General features: G+C 33.5%; 2 protein-coding genes across 2 annotated transcripts; both read left to right on the top strand.

Annotated features, from left to right (window-relative positions):
- Positions 1-2,431: 2,431 nt before the first annotated feature.
- Positions 2,432-16,575, top strand: LOC130812559 (B3 domain-containing transcription repressor VAL1-like). Its single transcript, XM_057678071.1, has 13 exons — positions 2,432-2,838; positions 3,038-3,183; positions 4,454-4,535; positions 4,627-4,728; positions 5,466-6,118; positions 6,356-6,452; positions 6,557-6,731; positions 7,631-7,707; positions 7,788-8,210; positions 8,480-8,529; positions 9,189-9,302; positions 9,396-9,463; positions 15,478-16,575. The coding sequence occupies exons 2-13, from the start codon at positions 3,071-3,073 to the stop codon at positions 16,242-16,244; spliced, it is 2,721 nt and encodes a 906-aa protein (XP_057534054.1). The 5' UTR covers positions 2,432-2,838; positions 3,038-3,070; the 3' UTR covers positions 16,245-16,575.
- A 3,331-nt stretch (positions 16,576-19,906) lies between these two features.
- On the top strand, positions 19,907-23,822 carry LOC130812558 (transcription factor RF2b-like). The gene is made up of 4 exons (XM_057678070.1): positions 19,907-20,662; positions 21,569-21,701; positions 22,064-22,148; positions 22,302-23,822. The coding sequence occupies exons 1-4, from the start codon at positions 20,115-20,117 to the stop codon at positions 22,655-22,657; spliced, it is 1,122 nt and encodes a 373-aa protein (XP_057534053.1). The 5' UTR covers positions 19,907-20,114; the 3' UTR covers positions 22,658-23,822.
- The last annotated feature ends 2,707 nt before the right edge of the window (positions 23,823-26,529 follow it).

The raw sequence follows: 26,529 nt of genomic DNA, 5'->3' as shown, positions 1-26,529 counted from the left end.
TGAGTACAAGATCTTTTGAAAGCTACAACAAGAGTTAAGGTATTAAGATTAAGAAATGATAATTAAAGAAAGAGTTCAATGTATGTTCTCTCATGCAAAGTTGCCTAACCCTTTTTGAGCAGAGGCATTGGGTAAACTTGTGTATTTAATCGATCTTTCATCTTAAATCCTGATTGTGATGTTCCTCGAAAGTATAGACAGAGAAAGATGTCTTGTACAAGTACTTGAGGGTCATTAGGTGTCTTGTCTTAATTCATGTTTTCAGAGATGAGAGATCCAAGCTAGATATAAAGACAAAGTACTACATATTTTTGGGGTACTTTAAAGATGCTATTCACTACTATGAGATCCAATTGACCAAAAAGTTGTCTAAAGCAGAGTTGTGTTCTTTGAAGATCAAACTATTGAAGATATTGAAAAGGCAAAGCTACAGACATGCTCTCCTACTCCAATCACTTTTGATCCAATTTTGTCTTGTCTTTTTGGTTGGTCAAATAACCAAAAAGTATGTTGGGTAAATAGTATTTGAGCAAGTTGAAAACCTGACTTTTATGTCAAAATAAAAAGGCTAATATTTAATTAAACGAGTTAAATCAATTCATATACCAAATTTGCTTAGTTTAGATAAATAAATCTGAAATCCATCAAAAACACCAAAATATCAAACCCAACATAAAATTCCAATAGTCAACATATAATAGCATAAAAAGTCAAAAGTCCACACAAATAAAACTAAATAATAATGAGGGGAAACATGAATAAAACATGGATAACATGTGTATAAGCTAGATGTTACGAGAATCTTTGGTAAAAGTTATATATCGGTTGTTTATTAAAAAAGGATGAAACAAAAAATCAAAAATCAATGTAATTTGATTTTGACATAAACATTAGTAGCTTTTTAGCTTACTTAAAAGTCGATTGATTATTTGATAAACCAAAATGACAAAAGACAAAGGACAAAAACTACTAAAGTGGTGCCATTTTACTCATACTAGTAGCTCACAAATAGGGCTGATTTTGAGATTTGAGAGGTCTGAGGCGAAATATTAATTATGAGTCTCTAATTATTAAATATACTATTATAGGCCCATAACTATTAAATATTAAAACAACAATAATCTAATTTTTAGATGGGTGAGAGCACAGGCCCTCTACCCCTTTATAGGGCCGGCTCTGCTCACAAAATAGTAAGGTGGTTATTCATAACAAAATAATTTAATTCTACCATAATACAATACTTTCTGATTTTCAATTAACAAACTAAATCTTTTTTTTAAAATAAATTTTCTTAATCCCACAAAAGCATTTTGTAATATATTGCCATTAAAAGACATGCATAATGCAACTTAATTACATTGTACAATTAGTTTGAATATTTATGAAATGTAGGAAACATGCTACACAAGCATATCACAACATTATTTTAGTTGACCAGTTCAAAGTATTGTAAACACAGCACTAATCTGTTTGGCTTTTAGGCACCAAATATAGCCACAATCACCCCTTCTGCACTTGCCCACTTTTTTGTCTACACTTTAAAACCTAAACTAATTACTTCTCTTTTTCCTTTTTTTATACAGGTTTTTTCAAAAGTTCAAACTGCATATGTTCTTTTAGTTATGTTTCTTACTCACTTAAATTGTAGGGGTATTAATCTTCAAAATAAATAAATAAAAATAAAAAATTGTAGGGGTATTAACAAAGTCTTTCTATTTCTTCAAAAAAAAAAAAAAAATCTTTCTATTTTTCAAGAATTAAATTTTATCTCAATTCAATTCGAATCTTATTGATACCTTCTATATTCTTAGCATACACGGTATGATAGAATATTAATAAGAAAACTTGTCTTGAATCATCTCATATATTGCCTGTCTGATTAAATAATCTCTATTATTGATTATTTCGAAATAATCCAACCTTTAAATACTTTTTACTGATAGTACTCCTTTTCACTTTTTAATCAGCTGTTATAGGTACCTACTAACCGCTACACTCACTACTTCTTCCTCCATATGCTTCTTCGTTGGTCTATCTTTACTATTCTTTAGCGGTAGGTACCTACAATAGCCGGTTAAAATATGACAAGTAGGTGTTGTCGGTAAAAAGTCCAAATGTTGGATTAATTAATAATAATCAATAATAGGGGTTATTTTCCCGCATATTAGCGTTAGGTAAAATTATTCAAGATAATTTTTCTTATTAATAATACATAAATTCTAATAAATAATAAATAAATAAAACTAAAAAGACAAAATAATACTCATAAAATATAAAATATATGATAATTAATTTAGGTAGATGAGATAGACATTGCGGTGGAAGTGTGTCGTGCATGCAATTTTGGGTTTGAAGTCTTTGTTTCTTCTCTGTAAATTACGGGTTTTTAAAATTAATATTTTTATAATACTAAAATTGATTTTTTCCATTATTATTGATAATAATCATATTTATTACCATAATTATCTCTTTTAATAATTATCGTTACATCATATAGTAGTTATAATTATAATTATTCCCATATTTTTTGATTGCAATTTGCATGCACACCACGCTTTCTCTCTCATCTTGTTCTTCTCCCCTTACCCTCCTCCGTTTCTCTTTGCTGTTACTCATTCTCATTTTTCATTTCATTGATTTTTATTTTTCTCTCTCTAAAATTCATCTTAAAACTGTATTAGATCTTTCTTTCAAGTTTACTTCTTCAATTTAACAACCAGATTTACTTTAATCTCAATCAAATTATAGAGTTTGATTTTTGGGATTAAACTGTGATTATTGCTCAACTTTGACTCTACTTGAATGGCACAGTGAAGAGCGTAAACTCCGATTTAGACGGTAAAATAGATTAATTTCTTCATTTCTGTTAAATTTAACGTTGAAATGGTCGACTATTTAGTAAATTTAGTGTATTTATTTTAGTGGTTTTAATTTAATTTTTTGTGGGTTTGTTCTGCTTTTTTTGCATGAGATTAATTGGTGTGAAGTCTAAATTTTTGAACTGTTTTAATCTAAAGTTCCAATCTTTATATTGCAGATTAATTATTCTGGTGTTTGAATTTGTGGGTAAATGGGGTCCAAAATTTGCATGAACTCTTCTTGTGGGGCAAAGACGGCAGTTCAATGGAAGAAAGCCTGGGAACTAAAATCTGGTGAAATTGCCGATCTATGTTTCCGCTGCGGGTATAAACTCTTAATCTAATTTTATCTTTGATTCTTGACTGAAATTTTACCCTTTTTGAATTGATCTTGTGTACTATTAGAAGTTATGAATCAAGATTTTGGGTTTTAAATTGTGTTTTAATTGTCAATAGTTTGTATCTTTATTGTCAAATTATCTATCAAAAAATTTTGGGTTTTGCTGGTTTTTTGTGTTCTGCATTATGTGAATTTGGGTTTTTGTTCTTGTGATTAAGAATGTATAGTCAACTGTAGTTGGTGAAAGAAATTGGATTGTGTTGGTTGGTGATTTTAGGTTTTATGAAGTATATGTATTTTTTAGTAGTAATATTAGAAATGAGAGGAATTTGTAGGAGTGGAATGATTAAATAGGCTTGATTTTGCTCCAATTGTAAGTTATTGAACTTTTTGGGTAAGGATTGTAGAAGGTGAGGAGAGAAAGAAGAAGATTAGCATTTGGTGCTGTAGTCAGAAGTTCATTTTTCTTTTTTTTTTCCAGAGTAAAAAAGTATTTTTCCTCTACAAACCAAACACTTTGAATGATTAAATAGGGCTTCACTGTACTTAATTTGTATGTTATTGAGTTTTTTGGGGAAGTGATGTTGGAGGGGAGGAGAGAAAGAGGAAGATAAGGCATGCTGTACTATAATCTGAAGTTCTTTATTTATTGGTAATATTTTTTTTTTCTTATCATTATACAAGCCAAACAGAAAATAATTTGATGACTTTTTTCTTTGAGAAGGTATATCTCTCAATTAGTTCGTGCCTTGCTTTGTTGTACTACATTTATAAACAATTGCAAAATTTCATCAAGAAATTGGATGTTTATTATGGTTTTTGCAAATTCAGCATTTGTATATCGTTTAAGTATGATTAGTATCAATATTACTTTTTATTTGTGTAAACTTTTCGTTCATATCTTCTACCATTGTTGTTTGAAGGCAATAATAGTTCATTGAATATTTACTCTTTGAGATATACGTGACTTTGCTACCAAAGATTTTCCATCCACACACGGTCTTTTGTTGCAATTTCTTTAGTTTCAAGTAATTTAATTACTCTTCTACTTTTGATTATTGTTATCATTTTTTCCTGAAGTATTGGTTGGTAAACTTAAATTGTATCAATAGGTCCTTTGTAGACTGTTATGTATCTTAGATATTAAGGATAAACCTTGACTTGTTTTAAAGAAATGAGGTGCATAACAAGATATGCAATTTTTAAGTTTTGGTCTTGATCCCAGTATTTTGACAGTTAATATGTGTTTTGGTAGATCTGCCTATGAGAATCAGGTCTATTGTGATACGTTTCATGCAGAGGAAACTGGTTGGAGAGAATGTAGTTTGTGCAACAAGGTATTTTCTTTTTATCTGAATGCCGTTAATTTTCCTTAGGTTTTTTTTGCTGTATATTATTGGTTTGACATCCGTGCGTTTCTCGCTACAGCGACTCCATTGTGGTTGCAGTGCTTCAGCACGACTGATTGAGATTCAGGACTTTGGTGGTATATGGTGTGTTAGCTGTGCAAAGAGTGCTGGTTGTCATTCGGTAAGATCACTTGGGTTCTGCCTATATATTTAGTCATGTACTTTGCATTAGAAAATGTTTTTGTACTTATATAAGTATAAATAAAAAGTAATAAGTAACAATGATCCAGATACTGCTTTAGCATGACTGAGCACTGCCAGGGCCGTCCGTAAGATTTGTGAGGCTCAGGGCGAAACATTAATTATGTGCCCCTAACTACTAAATGCATTATTATGAGTCTCTAACTATTTACTATTAAAACATCATTTTTCTAATATTTTTGGATTGGCCCGGGGCACAGGCCCCTCTTGCCCCCTTATAGGGCTTGCTCTGCCACTTGTCAGCATCTCAGTGATGCACATACCATGAAGTGAATTCGAAAAAGAAGATATCTAATATTTCTAGCATATTTTATTTTGAATGGAGCTATGTCATTATTATTTGAATTTTCGGTAATTTTGGTGCCTCATTTGGGTGTAATTCGGATTATTCTCTTCACTTTTAATTATAATGTAGAACTTTAATTTAACTCCTTATTTCTCTGTACTACATATCTGTTGTGAAGTAGTACGTCAGGACTTGTATGCTAATTCATTTTTTAATCTGAAACAACCTTCTTCATTTTGTGGGTGTTATGGCTGCATACATTTGATCCTTCCTTACCGTACCCATAACATGTATGTTGTTGGTGTTATGCAATCATCTGATCTATAGGACCTTTTGTTTGGGTATATAATTTGTTATACGTTTTAATGCAGACCAAGAGAAATGGAATCTGTAGTGAACCTCAAACTTCAGTGAAGTACAGTAATGCTAATGATCTGCAGAACACACTGCTTAGTAATAAGCAGGAAACTAATGTTATTAGTAACGGGAATCTTTTGAGTTTGAGCAACATCAATGTTCCAAGATATTTGCCCCAATCTCCCCCTGATCTCGTAAATGGATCTTTTGAACAAATCAAATCCGAGAACCCGAATTCTTCTGTTGGAGTTGGTGGCTTAGGTTTTTCTAATTTATCTCGTGCAATTAATGGACCAGCTCTTTATGCTCAACAAAATGTAGATATGGTGAAGACAGGGGTCAAGGATGTGAAAGAACTACAGATGCCATCGCTGGGTATAAGCTTGCGCTTACCTTCAGATACCCCAAATTTTGGCCTCACCTTTTCGAATGGAGTTGAGGAAGGAGAAAATGGCAGACCTAGCCTCTTTCAACCGGGACAAAGGCCTCGACAAATTTTGCCTAAGACTCCTAAAAATAACCTAGCAAAAGCTCCGGATGTGAATAAAAGCTCCTTCTCTCCTATGCGTGTGGGAAGACCTCCTACTGAAGGGCGGATGAAACATCAATTGCTTCCCCGTTATTGGCCACGAATTACGGATGAAGAGCTGCAGAAGCTATCTGGAGAGTATCCATCATAATTTTGTTCTTCAATGTTGGTGTTTAAATTTATTTTTCAATGCATTTGCTTGCATGATTCTATCATTCTATGGGTTACATTTTTCATTCCCCTTATTTCTTTGTCTTTTATCTTTTTCCTCATATACTCCCACATGTTTTTAATATGTTTCTCTTGAGTGTATGTTCCTTCTTTTGGCTCAATATCCGTGTATATATTGCCTACCTTTACTGTATTATTCTTTAGCTTGAATTCCAAAATAGAACCGCTTTTTGAGAAGATTCTGAGTGCTAGTGACGCCAGTCGAATTGGTCGTTTGGTTCTTCCCAAAGCTTGTGCTGAAGTAAGTTTTCCATTGTTTACTGCATTTTATGTTTGTTCAGATTTGTTAAATGGTTATAGTTTGAGTGGATTTTTTCTTAGTTCAAGAGTTATTTCTTTATGCAGGCATATTTTCCTACTATTAATCAGTCAGAAGGTCTTCCCTTGAAAATTCGGGACATAAAGGGGAATGAGTGGACCTTTCAGTTTAGATTTTGGCCTAACAATAATAGTAGGATGTATGTCTTGGAAGGTGTAACTCCTTGCATACAGTCTATGCAATTACAAGCCGGCGACACTGGTAAGGGATTTAGCTTAACTGTGGCTTGATCTCTTTATTTGCCGATATTTTATATGCTAATGGGAACTATATGTTTTTACTCCTAGTGTAAAGTGATATAGATAAGTATAGCCAACTATAATTTGCTGAAATTCCTCTTAATATTGGAAGCCTTTTCGGTGGCACAGTAGTTTTCATGTAAACCACCTTAGTCTCTTGATTTTTTTCTATTAGATCCAAAGGGCTGTATCTTATGTTGTGTTTTTGATATTAAGATTCTTTTGCTAAAAATGTACCCGTCAAAATACATTTCAACGTTAATCCTTAAATTGATTCCCAAGGAACAATAAATAGAGGAGTGTCTATCCAGTGTTTGTCCACAAAAACTCTTCTTCCATCTATTTGTGTAAGGCAAAAGCTAAGGCGCATTCATTAACAAGAATAATAATATTTTAAAAGAGTAAATTAGGAAACAAAATAAAAGATAAAAATAATATAATATTTTTGACGTGTGATTTGGTCATAAATTTCAATTTTTATGTTATGTTAGGTAATATAGTTAATGCTTATATATTTCAAAATTTTAAACATATTCTAGTTTACCATTGAAAATGATTATATCCTAATTAACGAACATCCCGTGGATGTTCGTTAGCAAGGTCCTTCGTGTAATACTATCCAGATCTTAGTTTTGAAAAGTGCGCTCCCAGATAAGCACTAGAAAAATTGTTTTTCCTAGTGTGGGTGCAGTGAGTCATGGAATATGGCTAATGGCTGTTATGGCATTCTCGCAAATCCTGTTGTGAATTGTCTCTCATCTTAGATGATATTTACAAGTTTTGATGATTTCTTTTGCTTAGTCACATTTAGCTGAATCACCATATTGCTAGGATTAAGGCTTTGGCATTGTTATCATGCAGTTACATTTAGCCGAATAGAACCTGGAGGCAAACTTGTCATCGGGTTTCGTAAAGCATCAAACACCCTTGAAGCACAGGTTATTTGGTTTTGATTGCCTTCATTTTCTTTCCGTCTTGTTTAGTCATGCTTTTAGCTAATATCTTCGTAAAATACCAGGATCCCCAAACATCAACAGCAAACCCTAATGGCACTACATCGGGAGAAAACTCTTATCCTGATGCGGCTGAAATCCTCTCCGGTAGAAGTGATCATTGTGATCTACTACCGATGGGAAGTGCCGGTGATAATCAACCAAGTGTTTTTGAACAGTCAAATGTGGTCAATGGGAATACTTCTTGGGGTAAGAGTGAGAAGCTGAAGGGAAAGGTGAACGAGGATGTGTTGGAGCAACCTAAGATGTCTTCCAACAAGAAGAGAATGAGAAACTTAAGTTCCAAAAGCAAGAGGCTACTCATGCACAATGACGATGCTGTGGATCTTAAAGTTTCATGGGAAGAAACACAGGACTTGCTTCGTCCACCACCTAGTGTTGAACCGACTATTGTCATGATTGAGGATTTTGAATTTGAAGAATATAGTGTAAGTACATTGAATAATTTTAACTGTCGGAAAGTATTTGTTTGTTTCATTGTTATACTCTTAGTACATAAAAATGCTCTTTAAATTTTCTGCTTGACTTTGTGATTGAAGACTGACTCGAGGAAGAATTTCCACTACGTATACATATACCTATATTTGTACATTGCTTACACTTGTTGTACTAGATATGCAGGGTTACATGTTTTTTTCTTCTTTTTCCCTTCTGCCGAAGGTGCATAATTGTAATTGTCATTGTTAATTTTGTTTAGGAGCCTCCTGTTATTGGAAAGAGGACATTCTTTTCAACTCGACCTTCTGGGTAAGTATTTTCTGTTAATTTTTGGCATTTTTTTAAAAAAATTATTTCTTTTGGTCCTTGAGCACGATGGCATCCTTAAGGCAGAGATATTGAACGTCGTAAGCCGATTAGTTATGAAAATTAAGGTTAATTAGAGTACCTTCAATGTTAGTAAAGGGTCTCTGGTTTAATTAGGGTGATTGAAACACAACCTTGCCCCTCCTGTAACCTGCAACAGAGGTCTTTTCCGTTACCTGTAATCTAATAGAAAAAATCTGTTTCTTATTTCACAATGATTGAGAAGTGCAGTCAATTTAAGGAGGCATTTAAACAATCATGAGTTCATGACCTTGATCATTAACTGTGAACATCGAGTTAACAATATATGCTATGTCATGGAACTTCCATTATGAGTAAATTCTACATTCGTAATGGCTAATGCATGATGATATTGCTAAGTTCCCAAGATGCTTGCATGCCGTCTTTCTTATATTTTAGTATTCATCGTTATCTTATTTGCTGCCTAAGCTGTAGAAATCTTTGTATTTAGTTTCTTATCTACTTTGCTGCTGAATGACATGAATTTTCTTAGTGCAAGGTTTTTGATAATTTTCATACTTCATAGTTGTTGAAAGATGTAATCAAGATGCAATAAAACGTCTAAAATAATAATTTTTCAGGGGACAGGATCAATGGGCCCAGTGTGATGATTGTTCAAAGTGGAGGAAGCTTCCTGTAACTGTTCTTCTGCCACCAAAATGGACATGTTCTGAGAATAAGTGGGATTCAAGCAGGTTTATGACATCTAATTTACTTTCATTGGTGGATTTGACAGAAATGAGGAGAGATCATGTAAACTGCTATATGTTGTTTTTGTTTGATTCTAGGTCTTCGTGTTCTTCAGCTGAGGAGATGATTCCAAAAGATCTTGATAATTCCATCAGAGGAAGCAAAGGTGTGTCATGTGTTATTGAACTTTAAAGTATTGCACCTTTTTTCTATTCATTTCTCACTTCTTTGAGCAATGGGGAAGGTGGAAATGCAGTACTATGGGAAAGATTTAAAAGATACTCCTCTGACCCCTGAGTTTGCTACTCGGAGAGTTTGCACACAAACAAATGAAACGAGAGATTGGCTATTTTTAATGGGGTTTGTAGATATGGGTCATGTACTTTAATGGAGTATTTATGGGTTCTAACTTCTAATCTAAGAGTGAGAAATAAATTATTGGTTTTAGTGGGGTATTGTAGGTAGGATCACCTTCAAAAGAGGTAATATAGCAAATCATTTGGGACGGACTAATGTAGAAAAATCGGGCGGCGTAAGTAGTATATCCTAAGGAATCCTCTGGGGAATTTAAAGTAAAACAATTCTATGCACACTGTTGCATTACCTAAGTTGTCCATTGATATGTTTCTCTGTTTCTTTAAGGTCTCTAAGATACCTTCTAATATCCTACTACTTTATTAACAGTTTGACTAGGGTGCTTTTCAACAACCTTGACTAGCAAATATGTTTTCAATGCTATCCAAAAGTTGTTAAATCGGGAATTCTATTTAGAATCGTTTACAGAGGTAGAATCGAATCGGTAGAATCGTACGATTCTACAAATAAACTTAAATATATTAAAATATATAGTATCTTATCATTATTATCCATTTTTAAAGTCCGAATTTATGAATTAAAGTTTCGTTGACTTTATTTTTAAGAATGTAAAGAAAACTTTTTAATAATTAGTTTAAATATATTGCTACCTATTTATCTATTGCTCTCTATTAATATTGAGAAAATGCCCTCTATTTGTTTATCTCCATCTGTATTGTTATTCTATATCTATATTCATATATTTGTCCATCTCTGATAAAAATTTGTTAGCCGACTTCAATCTTTTGAGATTAAGGCTTTGGCGTTGTTGTTATAAAAATTTTGTTTAAATTGATCAATATAATGCGTGTCGAGTATTTCTAACAGCGTATGTGGAATTCTATGTTGGTGGATTTATACTTGAAATTTAGCAATATTGTGGTTAATTCAACTAGTTAAGTTTTGTGACCTGTGTCTTTTTGTTTTGTTTTTGGAATGACTTAATGAATGTCACTCACATTCATCATTTTACCTTAAGTACGTGTGTCGATCGACACCCAAACATGGGTAGAACACTTGGACTCTTCATTTAGACCAAAAAATATGAAATCTACATTATTTAACCGAGTGACACTTGGACACGTACTCGTGTGGGACAAATTCTTGACCCAAGTGACATCGAATCAGTGATAACTTGTATCAAATGTGTATGAAATGGAATTAATGTGGAGAATTAGCACTGTAGAAAGGTTTAACAATGTCAGCTTGATATTTCATATAGTGCTCTCAGTATCTTTGAGAAAATCATCTAGGATCTAACCTAGGCTTAAATTTGACGTATGAGGGAAGATGAAAGGTTTTGTTTGTTTTACAAAAAAATTGGGATTAAGGCTTTGACATCGTTGTGTTAGTGAAAAGTACATTGAGTTTAGGTGGGTTATCTTAGAATAAGAGCATGGAAGATGGTTAAACACAAGGGTTGTAGTGGGTAAACCAAGCAAAGAAATCGTGTTACGACATTCTGTTATGTCAGAGACTAATGTATTGCTTTTATTTTTTTTGCAACATTTAGTATGGATTGGGAATTGGAAAGGTACGACTCAGGAGGTCATTCTTGAATTGTGTGGTGTGAGATACCACCTAGGGATTAGTCAAATCTCTTGAGAATCTGAATGCCAAAAACCTTCACGCTCACCCAACTATCATCAAAAACTCATTCTCTTATGTCATGTATCTTCTCCATATTTTTCCTAACATTCTTATTTTCTGTCGTCTTAATTCACGTCCTAACATCTTAACAGTCATTTGGGGTGCTTGTGATAGTGGCCTTCTCACTGGAATCAGGAAGGAGAGAGTGATGAAAGTGTCATGGCAGTAACAGAAGATGGGAAGGAGATAGTAAAAAGTTCATCAATTCACTAATCTTCATTCCGTAGCCAACTGTGGCAGAAGATTTTTTTTAGGATTATCATGATTTTGTTGGAGAAAATGTGTTAGTGCTGAATTCGTATGTCGACCAAAATGATATAGTCCCTAATTGGTATGTCTTGTTCATTTAGTAGCTTTGGCTTTTCAGTTTAATCTCTTGAGCTTGTCTCCTGATCTCTTCTTTTTTCGTTTCTCCTCCCTTGTTTCTACTTCTCTTCTTGGATGATCCCCTTCCTTGAATTGGTGGATAGCTCTTTTTTCCCCTTTCTTTTTGTTTTAGGCCCCGCTTGGATTTGGAGTAATTGGGGTAAAAATTACCAGTAATTACTCTAGAATATGCCTGGATTAGGGTGAATTTTCTCACATGAACTTTTTCCCCTCGGAAACAATAGCCTTGGTCTCCCCTAGGGTAAAATTACCTTGTAAATATTCCCTACTTTGGTCTTGTCTTAGTTGGAGTATGTACTATTTTCCTAGGAGTAATCTAGGTTTGATTCTCGCTAGCCTTTTCACTTCCCTCAACCTACCTGTAACCAAAAATTACCAATTTTGATTCAAACATAGGCTCTCTCTCCTATACCATCCATTCTATAAGAGTAGAAAACTTTATTTCATAAAAAAAAGATTCCTTTCTCTTTCCTTTGAATTTTTCAACCTCCCTATCATAATGTACAAATGCGGTAACGGTTGTGATTGTGATTGTTGTAATGGAACGGTGATGCGGTAACGAGAGTGATGTGCTTATCGTAATGCTTAAATATCTGTCAAATTATAAAATATTCCTTGAAACGGCCTAAAATATGTTTTTGTACACCTTTACAACGCGGAAAATATCGGTCCGTTTGTTTTGAAAACATTTATAACGCGGATGATGCAATGTGTTGCGGCCTTGTTTTTACACTATGCAGTCCCTATCTCTCCTTCCAGTCTCTATTTCTTAAGTTTCCAATAATCTATCAATTCATCACTCAATTAATGAGATGGTTTTTTATATGTATGTCCTTTCAATATGAATTAAAATTTAGTTAAAAATTAAATTTCATGTTGATTGTAATTATTTTGATTGATTGTAGTTATTTGATTTTGAATTTGTTTTTTCATTAACAATTTGTTTTAAATGTTCAATATTTGTTTTCCATTATAAAATTTATTACTGTCTTTTTTATTTCATTTTTTGAGATTATTTCACAAGTATTTTAAATTTTATGACTTGATTAGAGTGAAGCATGAGAGTGGAAAGAATTCATCAGAAAGAATTAGGGTTAGTTATTACTCTCTCCGTTCTTTTTTGATCTTCCACTTTGAGTTTTTCACACATATTAAGGAAAATAGAATCTTTGGGTTGTAGTGGGTATTATTTTAATTAAATAGTAGTGTGAAGTAATGATTGTATTGAAAGTATGAGGTTGTAGTGGGTATTATTTTAATTAAATGGTAGTGTGAAGTAATGATTGTATTGAAAGTATGAGAGAGAAAATAATTATAAATAAAAAAAAAGAGGTACATTAAAAGAAAATGGGGGTTTTAAGGGGTAAAAGTGGGATAAAAACTTTCTAAATATAGAAAGTATTCTAAAATGGAAGAACTTTTGAAACTACCCGTTATAGTAATGTGGAAGATTAAAAAAGAACGAAGGGAGTACCTTGATATTAAACGGAAGCAATAATTTATTTATCCCCTTAAACAATACCCCAATCATGTTTTCCTTTGAAAAATTTCCCCCTAAATTAGTAATTTTAATCCAAGTGAGCCCTTATTGTTAAAGCTCCTTTTTTTTTCTTTTGACAAGTATTCTTGGTATATTTTGACATTAGACCAAAGGGGTGCATCCGCCTTGGATAATGGTCAGGGAAAGCAAAAATGCCATACCCTAAAGTGATTACTAATTAATTTACAGCCATAACACTTTAACCTGTTGAAGAAGGATAACGTTGAGCACTTCTTTAGACTTAAATGTAATCCATTTTAAGTTTGACAAATCATAGATAACCATACAATGCCTATCGTCATCATTTGAACCCTTTCTCTTTTTTTAGAACCATGCCACAAAATTTCTTTGACCATTTGGGAAGGACCCGTTCATCCCAAATGAACTAAGTGCCAATGAGACCATAGTGTTAAAACAAAGCCACATTGCGTTGTATCGATCACATATTCACATTGTAAAGGTTTTCAAAACAAATAAAACGATATGTTTGTCGATGTAAAGGTGTAAAATTTAGGCTGACCCATTTGATCTAGGGCTATAAATTTTTTTTCTCATCACAAAAATTTTTTCCAAAAAAAATCCATGTATACAATTAATTCTTATTGTTGAAAACAAGATGCTATAAGTAGTTTAAACCATATGATTTACCCTATGATCATTGATTAGAGCCCTCAATTAAATTAGGAAAAATAATATTAGAAACCGCTATTTAAGAACTAACAATAATGCAAAATCAATCAACAATAAAGCAACACAAACCAATTAACGTGGTTCATCCAATGTGGGCTACGTCAACGCCTAGCCTAGATGTTCTATTGATGTAAATAAAACTTTTCTTGAAGCCTTAAAGATGGTTTACATACACTAATTAAGGTGAATTTGGGTTATTTATAGCTCATAAAGCAAATCACATGCATATAATCAAGCCACAAAAAGGAAGGAAACAATAAACTCAACAAACTTTAGCTGCTTTCTAGTACCTAAAGCCGAGTCTGCTTTTATGTGGCCATCTAAAAAAGTCGACTCGACTTTTTTTCAATCTCAAAGCCAAAACTAATTTTTCTGTCTTCTTTTAATCCACCTGTTAGGACCCTCTTTGTTCCAAACATTTCCTTGTAATGTGTCTTGATGCCAAACCATGAGCCTTGTGGACTCAAGGCACTCGAAACTTTAACTATCTCCGCCTTATCTTGAGTGCACTAGCTATATCCCACAAAACACCGTACTAACAAAAACATAACACCAAACTACAAAAAAAAAAAAACAAAATTATCATCAAGAGCTAGCATGATATACAACTCACGTGTATATCAAAAGTGTAAATCTCATAGTCTAGTTGTGAAACTCACGATCTCCTTTATTATGCAAATCACATACTATCACCTTAAAGACTTCACCTTCGCCCCAACATACTTGTAACACACTTTTACTAATAGGAGAATGCCCAATAAAGTCCACAACAAGGCCAAATTTGGTAGTAGGCAAAGTTTTAGTCATCATATTCAAGGGGTTGTCTTCCATAGCAATCTTTACCAGTGTCGGCCTCTTTGATTCAATATCATCCTGGATGAAGTTGTGTTTAATGTCGATGAGTTTTGGTTCGCCTATGATAAATATTCTAATTTTTAGCCATACTTACTGCACTTTAACTATGACTATCACAATGCACTCAAACCTAACCTAACCTAGGAAATAACTCTCCTGTGAGACCTTTTAACCACTTTGCTTCCTTGAAAGACTCCGCTTAGGACAATATTTTTTGGTTATGAGTACGACCCACTAATTGTCGGTCGGGTTTTGTTTTGATTTTGGGTGAAATCCAAAATTGACAGATTTAGTGACCGCCTATCACTTGGCTATTGAGCTATTCATTTTGGGTGAACCTGATTTTGCTTCTTGGGACATTCCTACACTTTGTGCTCCTTATGCTTTTCATAACACTCTTGCGTACATTTTCCAGATTCAGTGATCTGGGGTAGTAAATCTGAATGTGTTATTGCTCGGTCAAACATTGATGAATACCACTACCATTAAGAGCACATGACCAAATCAGCTTTTGTTGGTATTACTTGAAAGAGAGGAGTGGGACTATTGCCTTCCTGGATTCCGATAATGAGGAAAAAAAATGAAGGCGTTTCGCATGCTTAGCAATGAAAGAGTGTATTTCAGATAAGACTCTAGATTAGTAAGTAGGCATGCTTTTCCATTCATGTGAGTGTTTAGTATGTGATACTTTGTTCTCTTTTCAGATTCCAAAAAACAAAAGGTTGCGGAAAACCCAGGACAAAGATGTGAGCCTTCTGGACTAGATGCTCTGGCTACAGCTGCCACCCTTGGGGACCATGAAGAACCATCAGCTGGAGCCACTACCAGACATCCTAGACACCGTCCAGGATGTACTTGCATTGTGTGCATTCAACCTCCGAGCGGAAAAGGCAAGCACAAGCCTTCTTGTGTTTGCAATGTGTGCTTAACTGTGAAACGCCGTTTCAAAACACTAATGATGCGCAAGAAGAAGCGCCAATGTGAACGAGAAGCTGAAATGGCACAACGAAAAAGTAATGAGAACCAAATTGAAGAACCCCAACTGACGAAAAAATCACCCACAAATGAAGTGATTTCAGATAAAGATCATGTTGAGAATGAAGTCCATCAGGAAAAAGCTCTCCCAGACGGTGAGACCAGCGGCAAAAGTCACATAGATTTAAATAGCCACCCTGTCCGCGAGGAAGATGCAGCAATTGAAACTCAACCGAGTATGGGCATCATGGCGCTTGCTCGAGCGCCCACTTCTCCGTTAGATGTATACATCAAGTCAAATGGGCTAGCAAACCTTCTTGGCAAGCAGCCGATGGATACTGATTCTAGCATGCTGCAAAAATCAACAGATTATATTGACCGATCAATAACTAACGAGGAACGTCATACACCAGTGAGCAAGGAACAGGAGCTATGCAAGGCCGATGGTGAGGATTCTGAAAAAGCCCCCACTTTAGATAAGCAGCTGCAGCCCTGACTCGAGATTTGTTATATAAACTCTTCCCATTTGATTTTCCTAAAGTAAGGTACACATGTAATTTTTATTGTTTCGTGTCTAAACTGCATCGTTGAGCATTTACAAGCACAACTGTTGGCCTGTTTGTGTGTGGAAGATAGTCGACATTCGTTTGTCGAAGGGGGTCATACAGCCAGTTTTATGAGCCAATTTTGACCTCTATGTTCTGTGTTACAAACTTGTGCAGTAGTAGTATTATATAGTATATTGATGCAGAATATACCTCAAATGTTCAACTGTAATATAACTCATAAATTGAGATTCAGCAGGAAATAATTTTATCCATTATGCATTTATGCTGTTGTGCTATTGCATTTTCTTTTGCTATGTACAAGTATCATATTATTTTATTGGTTTCCTAAAAAAGGCGCTATTGTGAAAAAAAATTATCAAATTTTTTTTTCAAAAAATAGAAAAATTATATTAATAATCTTATCTTTTACTCATTCGACATAAATAATCTCACCTTTAAATTTAATAATCCAATTTTTTTTATCAATTTGCTCCCAACATATCCGACCTATGAACCTGTTATAACAGGTAACCATGATTTAGAAAAGAAAAAAGAAAAACCTCATTTCCCATTCCCTCCCCTTCCAACACCTCAACCCAACCATCTCCACCACCAATGGTCACCCCCTTTTCCTCCCCTAATGCCGACGACCTACTTTGCCTCTCCCCTTTTTCCTCCCCTAATGTCGACGACCTACTTTGCCTCTCCCCTTTTTCCTCCCCTAATGTCGACGACCTACTTTGCCCCTCCCCCACACCGCAGGACTCCTTTCCCCTATCACCAAGTTTCCAAATCCACTAGTTCATCATCATCATCAATGGCTTCATCCATTTTCTTGAGCCACCTCAATTTTCTTCATCATTAACATTGACTTCTTAATCACCATTTCTTCATCATCACTAGTTTTTTCTGAACATTATAAAAAAGTCATTGATGATGAAAAAGAATGGTGGGTTTAGGAAATTGATAGGGATGGGAAAAGGGCTTGCGGTATGGGTGGAGGTGTTGTGGGTGGTCGTCGGTGCTAGGGAGAAGAAAGGGGTGACAAGTGTTGATGGAGGTGGCTTGGTGTTTGGCAAAAGGAGAGGGGGCCGAGAAATTAATTTTTCCTTTTTTTTTCTTTCTTTTTCTTTTTTTCTTTTTTTCTTTTTTTTTAAAAAATTTTGGTAACTTGTTCTAACGTGTTTTTAGGTAAAAAGTATGTTGGGAGGAAATTAGTAGGATTATTAGTATCAATTTTTCTAAAAAAATATTACTAAAACAATATTGGTAACCTTGTTTTTATTATTGAAATGTTACATGTACATGCACTTAATTTGTAGTTTACCAAGTTCATTTAGTGATTTGTTGAAATAATAATATTACATGTTTTGAAAACTCGTTGGTTTCAATCATAAAATCCCCAAAGTTTTAACGACGAGAAACATCAAATCGAGCCATAGACAAACTAGTCGATTTGGTGCTTGCCTAAGCTCTCCCCTAACAGTCTTGGCGCTTGTCGAGCACTTGTCCATAGAACACGTCTCATTACTTGACTCGCCCAAGGATAATTATTCCAAGCACTTGCTCATAGTACCCCTTGTCAATTCATCATTATGATGGATCATTTTAACCATTGCTTGCCCATATAAGCCCTCCTCAACGCAAATCATTATTTGCACCCTCCATCTTCTAACGAACAAACATGTTAAATTTTGGTTGCAAGACCATCACCAATGGTGATCATTTCGATCACAAAAACAAAAAAGTTAATTATTGTTAAAAAGAACATGCACACCACCTATGAACTACAAACACATGGGATGATATTTTTTTGGTGAAAAACTATTGACTAATGAGTTTGCTTAATTGATCTTCTAGACTTAATGTTAATTGGATATGTTTATTTCATCTGTAAAGTACCAGATTTCCAGGAGATTGAGATTAAGAGATTGAGAATTTTGAAATTGGTTGAACTTGAACTTGAGTCTTTAAAGTCGCACAACGCATTTCAAAAAAAGTCACACAATGGTCCTCGCCTCCTTGGCCCCTTCTTATAGAGTATACCAAGTACTTGGTTCCACGACTAAACATTTCCACAAGATTGTTTTGACCTGTTTTCAATTCCACATTATAATTTTAAAATTTAATAAAGGAAAAAAAGTCAACGACCAGTTAGGTTGACCCGAACCGTTCGAAACCGACATTACCCCACTCAAAACTAATCTGATTTAAAATTAATCCAATTGAAAATAATCCGACTCAAAACCCGTTCGGCTGAGTGTTTTGACTCGTCTAAACTCAGCTATTCAAGTAATATATTTGTGTTGTTTAAATAATGACTTTTTATTGTGAATCTTAGTGTAATAACAAAAAAATCTTTTCTTTTATCAATTATCTAACATGACAAGTGGAAATAATTAATATTTTATATAATTATTTTAACTTTTAAAAAAAATAAAATAATAAATATGATAAAGTATCTTATATTTTTTCAAAGCAAGTATAATATTAAAAAATTTGTCTTGTATGAGACCGTCTCATAGTGAGACGATTTTCAAAACAAGAATTTCATAACCTAAATGTTTTTATTATTGGGCTACTTAATCCAAATATAAAATATGTCACAGTGAGACAATCTCATACAAAAATTTGTGAATATTAAATTATATCAAAAAATAACTAAATTTCTTTCATTTATACAAGTATACAACCCTTTATCATTCTCCAAAAATTTATTTATTTAGTTGATAATTTATAAGTTGGTTGAAAAGCAGTCTTTTAAACCATAATGTTATAAATTGAAGGCGTTTTAATATGTTTTTAGCTTTTTCATGCATTTTGACAAAAAAAAAAGTCAACTAATTTTACCTAATATTTTCATTCACACTTGACTTAACAGCTGATATAAAAATTTAATTCTATATATACTTTCTCCGTTCCATATTACTTGCTACATTACAAGATAATACATTATTCATTCATCACCCTTAATTTGTGATTAGTTTTTAATCTATAAGTTAAAACATATTGAATTAAATCCTGTTTGATTCGTATTAATGCAAAGATTATTAATATCAAATTTTTTAGTTTTTTTATCATGCATAATTAAAAATATTTAGGATTGAATTAGCGCATTAAACTACGTAAAAAGTCAAAAGTGCAAGAGTATTTTAGAACAGAACAGTATACTTCCTTCGTTCCAATTTACTTGCAACATTTATTTTTTAACGCAATCCAATGCACTAATTTAATCCTTAATTTCTCTAATTATGTATAATAAAAAATTATAAAAATTTGATATTAATAATCTTTGCAATGAGACAAATGAAACGAGATTTCACTTGACAATGTTTTAACTTATAGATTAAAAACTAATTACAAATTAAGATTGATAAATAAATAGTGCTATATATTCTAATATTGCAGTTAGTATGGTATGGAATAAGTATAGTATAAAATAGTCAAAGAAATCAATTAAATCAAATTACATGGAACAAGTAACATAAAATTGTGAAAAAACCCTAATTGAAGGTGAGTTGAATTTGAACAATGATTTTAGATCCACAAATATAGTAGTAGTGGTAGTAGTAGTAGTCTACTACTACTCATACTATATACAGAATATTAATCACAATTATGACACTTATTTTTTTCAACGTTTCGAACAACAAACAAACAACTAACCATCAAAAGCATTCAAATCAACTCTTACTCTTCTTCTTTCATGACTCTTACTCATCAATATCATCTCAATCTCACTCCTCCATTAAAATCTCTGTGTATCTCCTTCTTTCTCTCTCCTTCTCTCTTCTCCCTTTCTCTCTGCTCCTCTTCCCATGGATATCAAATCAGATCCATCTACCTCTTCTCCCAATCCTCACCTCATTAATGACAATCCTTCCAAACCTCCTAACAATGGAACCATCCCCAATTCTACTCTCTTTTCTAACCCTAATCCTAACACTAATACCTTCAGAGGTTTTCATCATCGACGTGCTCATTCCGAAGTTAGTTTCCGAATACCCGACGATATGGATCTTTCCTCCGATCCTTTTACTGGATCCTCCACTGAAGAGATCGGATCCGAGGATGACCTCTTTAACACCTACATTGACGTTGATAAACTTGGTGCTTCCGGATCGGGACCTCATGTTGGGTTAGGACTGTCCGTCGACATTAATAATGCTTCCAACAATAACAATGATAATAGTAATAATAATGCAGCTGGGAGACCTCGTCATCGGCATAGTAATTCTGTGGATGCGACGACCTCGTCTGGTAGTGGTAATGCCAATGTTTTTGGTGAGATTATGGATGCTAAGAAAGCTATGCCTCCTGATAAACTTGCTGAGCTTTGGACTATTGACCCTAAGCGTGCTAAAAGGTTTTCAATTTTTTTCAAGTCACTTTTCTTTAATCATCTAACTTGTAAATGCTAGATTATTATGATTATGTCACTTTCTTTTTGAATTTTACCGCAATGATTTAGATGGAATTTTATCCATTTCTATACAATTAAAGAAATTAGATGATTTCCCTGATGGTGACTAACTTTATAGATCTTATTGATTGATTTATTATAAGATTGTGGGGCTTTTTTTAAAATAGTTTGATCTTTATAGTACGCTTGTTTCTGAATGATTGGTTCTAATGATGCTGCATTGTCTTGAACTATAATTTCTTGATCCTAAGGTTGATATGATATCATGTTGAATTGTGTATGTTGTTTTTTCGTTGTTGTAACTTCAGTTGATGTTCATGCTTGCTAAAATTGTGCTGAATTGTACTTAGTTCTTTATTGGAATTCATGAAAGTTGAAGGGTTTAACTTCGTACGTCCTATTCTCAGATAAAATTAGATGTGATTATTAAAATATCAGATCTGTAATAGTTGGTGTTGATCAGCAAACGTTAGCTTTGACTTTTAGCCAATGTTAATTAAATTTTGATCAGCTGAAGTTAGATTGAATGTAGAAATGTAAGTTGAAGGAGAATTGTCTTGTATGAAGTATTGTTCTTGTCTGCATTTCCGATCCTTGTGCTAATATTTGAGCTAGTTTAATCATTAGCTGTTAGAGTACAATAGCAGCATCGTTTACATCTATGACTACCTGACCTAAACCTTATATACAAGGCACTGATTAAAGCACGAAAAGTACAAGTACCCAATTTAACAGCTCTTTCTGAGAGCGTTGTTGGCTATTGCGACCTTCTTTGTTATTGCTGTTGAAATGTGGTTTTATTGTTAACAAGATTAAACTTTCATGTGCGTCTCTGTTTACTTGCTGCAGAATTTTAGCTAACCGTCAGTCTGCTGCACGCTCGAAAGAGAGGAAAGCTCGATATATGTTGGAGTTGGAGCGGAAAGTCCAGACTCTTCAAACTGAAGCAACAACTCTTTCTGCTCAGCTTACCCTGTATCAGGTAGTTTATTGATGATCTCACCACATACATATCATATGGTCATAGATGGAGTGTCTTTTTGCTTTCATATGCTTTATAAACTTAATTACTAGGTGGTAGTATCATAGAGATTTAGGGGACTTTTTGGAATCTCATTTCTACCCTTCCCAGATCTATGTTCTACACTTGCTGCCTTGCTGGTGTTGGAATATAACCACATGTGATCCCACATCAAAAAATTATAGAGGTTGACTAATATGTATACTTGATGGGCTTAGGATGAAACCTCATTGGGTTTGTATGTAGTCTCTTGTGCGAGTCTTGTTGTGTACAAGCCCGTTAATATCTGCTGGCGCTTACTTTCATATGATTTTGTTGTTTAGAGGGACACAACTGGTCTGGCAACTGAAAACACAGAACTCAAGCTTCGGTTGCAAGCTATGGAACAACAAGCACAGTTGCGAGATGGTGAGTCTCATGCTTTTTGTTTGAGAAGTAGGTTTAGACTTTAGACAGCTTATTTAGTTATGAATTTGTGGGCAACATCGAATTTCCATGAATGAAACACCATAATAGTATTGACATAAACTCTATGCTTGTCTGGCTTTCTGTTTCTCTCAGCGCTCAATGAAGCATTGAAGCAAGAAGTGGAAAGGCTTAGAGTTGCCACAGGCGAAATGATGAGCCCTTCAGAATCATTTAACTTAGGAATGCATGGCATGCAGTACAATCCCTCTGCCTTTTACTCCATACCTCAGCAACATGTTCCTCAAGGTCAACAGAATATGCAATTGCCATCGTATCATCAGTCTCAGGGCAATTTGCACCATAAGCCCAATTCTCAAAACCCCTCAGAGTTTATGCCAAATGATCATTTGGGAAGATTACAGGGCCTTGATCTTGGCAGCAGAGGATCACATCTCGTGAAATCTGAAGGTGCTACAATGTCTGCCAGTGAAAGTAGCTCAACACTTTGACGCGCGCTCAAAGTTGATGACTAGCTGACTCCTTCAGAAAGTTTGGTTTGTAGATTGTTTATAGACTGACATCATTCAATTAGATTAAGGTACTAATTCTTTGTACCATTTTTTCATTCGATCTGTATCCTAATTCTCTGGAATCAAATCTATTTAATTTGATCTCTAGGGGATCACTGTAGGCTGTTGAGTTGTTTTATCTTCTCCATTCTTTCTTCTAATGTGGGATGTTGTTGCATGTTCGACTGAAAGGTCATTCGTCATGCTAGAAAAGGTTTCTGTATCTTTTTCTCTTGTAACTTTTTTGTACTCAAAAATTGAATCATTATCCTTAATACACTTTTTGTTGTAGTATTATTACACTTTCAACAGTGTTTGTAAACCAGAAACCGAAAGATGGATATTCTTGCTGCTAGGACCCAATGCTTTGTTTGTGTCAAGTATCCTCTCCGGTGACCCCACTAATGTTTTAGATCCAGTTATATGTGAATGTGATGAATCAATATAAGAGGGGTGGAAAAGTCTTTTAATGAAATTTCAAGAAAAGAAATATTATTAACAAATGGCAATAAGCTTATTAGGCTTGTTAGCTATAAATATAAGATGTAATAATTGGTTAGAGCATGAAATGAATTCTTCCTCTCAAACCCATCTTTTCTTACTCTCTGATTATTAACATGCAATTTTTTCTTCCTTTTAACTCTTACTCTCTCTCAGCCCTAATTTCCATCTTTCTCATATTAGCGATTAGTGGGTTTATTACAACTGGTATCGGGGCATTGCTCGAGCTATGGGAAATCCTACCAACCAATAAAGAATCGATACTTACAGCAAGAACTGAACCTGCTTAAGGACCTACTGCCTTCATAAATACACGCTGAAATTTCCGTCCTTGAAAAAAGGATGAACAAAAATTAGGAGGTGTTGAAGGAAGCGCTTGTTGCCATGAAAAAATGAGGGACAAGCTAAGCTTCAAAAAACATTGAAGAATCTGATATTCAGTGAAACCAAAAACACAAACATACCAAACCCTTCAAATTCGACCCACTAAACCAACCCAACCCAGAAACTTACACAAAACCTCGTTATTCTTCCGCATACCCAGTAACGAATCTGGGATTACACCCAAGCCATAAAATGTTAACTCAATACTCAAATGTGTCCCACAATGAAAACCAACATTCATCCCTATAACATACCCCTAGTATAACATACTCAATTTCATAATCTCAATTATCCAATTAATTATCCTTAATGTCTAATTAAAATTTTTTAATTATCCAATTATCAAAATCAAACCGCCAAAATCCCTAAAACCTTATTATCATTTTCAAATAGCCCAAAAAGTTTAGTTATTATTTATATTACGAAAATTGTCACATTATAAAATTGTTTTACGATTTAATTAACGTCTATGTTTTAAACTCGTTTTTCAACACAATTTGCGTAACGATTATTTTAATAACTTTACATCTTTTATTTTCGTCAAAAATCTATTTTATACTTCTAAGAAATTATTTATTATTTTATGTTACCAAAAATTTCCTTTTATTTATTTATTTTACGATTTCGTCAAAACGTTGCTTTTAAGTTCTTTTTCTTAACCAAACTTTGTTAAATTATATTTTTCAACTTTATAACTTTGATTTATATGTTTTGACATAAATTATATTTGTAAATATTATCATCCACTGTAAAGTGTATTTTTAACTAATTTTGAGTACAAACTAAGCTAAATTTCAATATCTGACCTTAAGCAAACCTACCCATTATTTTGATGTACATCTATTAGGACCAAAATAGGATAAAATTAAGCCAAAAATCAGCACCCAACAACCTACAACCAACCCCCTCTTCCCCTAAAAAAAACACCATGATTTCACTATTTTTTCACTTACACAAGCTATCTAAAAGCCCTTACACCTAACCTGATCTACCTAGACTTGCATGCACCTCAGAAGGTGTTCTCTTCAACTTATTTTTTTGACTTATTAATTATTCTTATTGGAATCAGATCAGATCATACCAGATCAGATCAGATCAGAACTATTCAGATCAGATCAGAAAGTTTCAGATCAGATCAGAAAGTTTCAGATCAGACCAGACCAGATCAGACCAGACTAGACCAGATCAGATCAGATCAAACCATACCATTATTATTATTATTATTATTATTATTATTATTATTATTATTATTATTATTATTATTATTATAATCATAATCATAATAATAATAATAATAGTAAAAATAAATAATAATAATAATAATCATAATAATAATAATAATAATAATAGTAAAAATAAATAATAATAATAATAATAATAATAATAATAATAATAATAATAATAATAATAATAATAATAATAATAATAATAATAATAATAAATATAATAATAATAATAATAATAATAATAATAATAATAATAATAATAATAATACCTTAACTACTATTAATCTATTATTAATAACAAACTCAATGAAACCAAATCAAATCAGATCAGACCAGATCAGATCAGACCAGACCAAACCAGATCAAATCAGACCAGACCAGACCAAATCAGATCCTAGGTTGCACTAAAACGGACACGGACACGGACACGGACACGGGTACGGGAAAACGCCAACTTAAAAATGGCGGACACGGGGACACGTAAATGGTAATATAATAAATATATCAAATTAAAGATAATTTTACAATCTTTCATTTGATATTTGTAAATAAACACTTTAAAAATATAAAACTCACATAAAATTCAAATAAGTACCAAATAAACAACAGGAGTATTTAAAAATAGTCATACAAACCAAATCAAAAAAAACCAAATAAATAGGTAAATATAAGTTTGATCATCACATATCATCCATATGACATCCATCATCATCCTCCGCTACAAAAGTAGTTTCCAATTCGGGCTCATCAAGAGAAAGATCCGCCATGCCAAGGCAAATAGAATCTTCTAGATTTCCAAAGTCATCTCCTCCAACATCCCACAACCTTGTTCTTCCCTTGTTATAAGCCTCACCTCTCCTTGAAAGCAAACGAAGATTGTTATGAATGTACACCAAATCTTGAGCACGTTTTGGTGCAAGTTTGTTTCTAGTATATGAATGAATGAATTTATATGTGCTTCAATTCCTCTCACAACAAGAGGAAGATGATGGTTGTCCTAACAACTTGAATGCTAATGCTTGAAGCATCGGAACTTGTGAGCCATAAGTTGCCCATCAATGCTTTGGAGCCATCATGTACATATCATTCAAGCACTCTGGTTCGGTAAATACACCACCATCTCTTGCCGAGAAAATAGCATACTCCATATTAACCTTTCTTCTATCTTCCAAGTCTTGAAACAATCTTCTGAAGCAATTAAATCTTTGTGTGTAAATTTCATTGTCAACATGTGAAGCAACTCTACTGGGGACCTCTTTAAGCCACACGTCACTATAATACCTTTTAAATACATAAAAAAGAAGAAAATTTAGTTAATACATAATCTAATGCTTTAAACATTTAAACATACAATATGATCTCCTTTACCTTGGATTCAAAGAATGTGCCAAACAATGAAGTGGAGTGTTGCTTTTCTTCCAACGGCTAAGAATTATTGTTTCGACCACACTAAAGAAAGAAGAATACTCATGCCTTTGTTTATGCTCATGGTTATATATGATCTCCTTCACCTTTAAAATCATTGAATCCCATTTTTCATATACTAGATGAAGGGATGCTTTGTCGGTATCACATGCTCTTATCATTTCATAAATGGGACGAGTAAAATCAAGGATGTAATCAACGTTGTCCCACCAATCGTCATTTAGAATCTTTTCCCTCACAAGTGTAGCTTGTGCACGATGATCATCACGATATGTG

This window comes from Amaranthus tricolor, chromosome 5, assembly GCF_026212465.1.
Source record: "Amaranthus tricolor cultivar Red isolate AtriRed21 chromosome 5, ASM2621246v1, whole genome shotgun sequence".
Lineage (NCBI taxonomy): Eukaryota > Viridiplantae > Streptophyta > Magnoliopsida > Caryophyllales > Amaranthaceae > Amaranthus > Amaranthus tricolor.
This window is presented reverse-complemented; position numbering and strand designations above follow the sequence as displayed.

What these genes read in the sequence shown, in the direction of transcription:
- LOC130812559 (XM_057678071.1), top strand. Translation starts at nt 3,071, where the DNA reads ATGGGGTCCAAAATTTGCATGAACTCTTCTTGTGGGGCAAAGACGGCA. An exon ending in CTGCAGAAGCTATCTGGAGA is followed by an intron (nt 6,119 to 6,355) that starts GTATCCATCATA and finishes ATTATTCTTTAG; the next exon opens with CTTGAATTCCAAAATAGAAC. An exon ending in AATAAGTGGGATTCAAGCAG is followed by an intron (nt 9,303 to 9,395) that starts GTTTATGACATC and finishes GTTTGATTCTAG; the next exon opens with GTCTTCGTGTTCTTCAGCTG.
- LOC130812558 (XM_057678070.1), top strand. Translation starts at nt 20,115, where the DNA reads ATGGATATCAAATCAGATCCATCTACCTCTTCTCCCAATCCTCACCTC. An exon ending in GACCCTAAGCGTGCTAAAAG is followed by an intron (nt 20,663 to 21,568) that starts GTTTTCAATTTT and finishes TACTTGCTGCAG; the next exon opens with AATTTTAGCTAACCGTCAGT. An exon ending in ACAAGCACAGTTGCGAGATG is followed by an intron (nt 22,149 to 22,301) that starts GTGAGTCTCATG and finishes TGTTTCTCTCAG; the next exon opens with CGCTCAATGAAGCATTGAAG.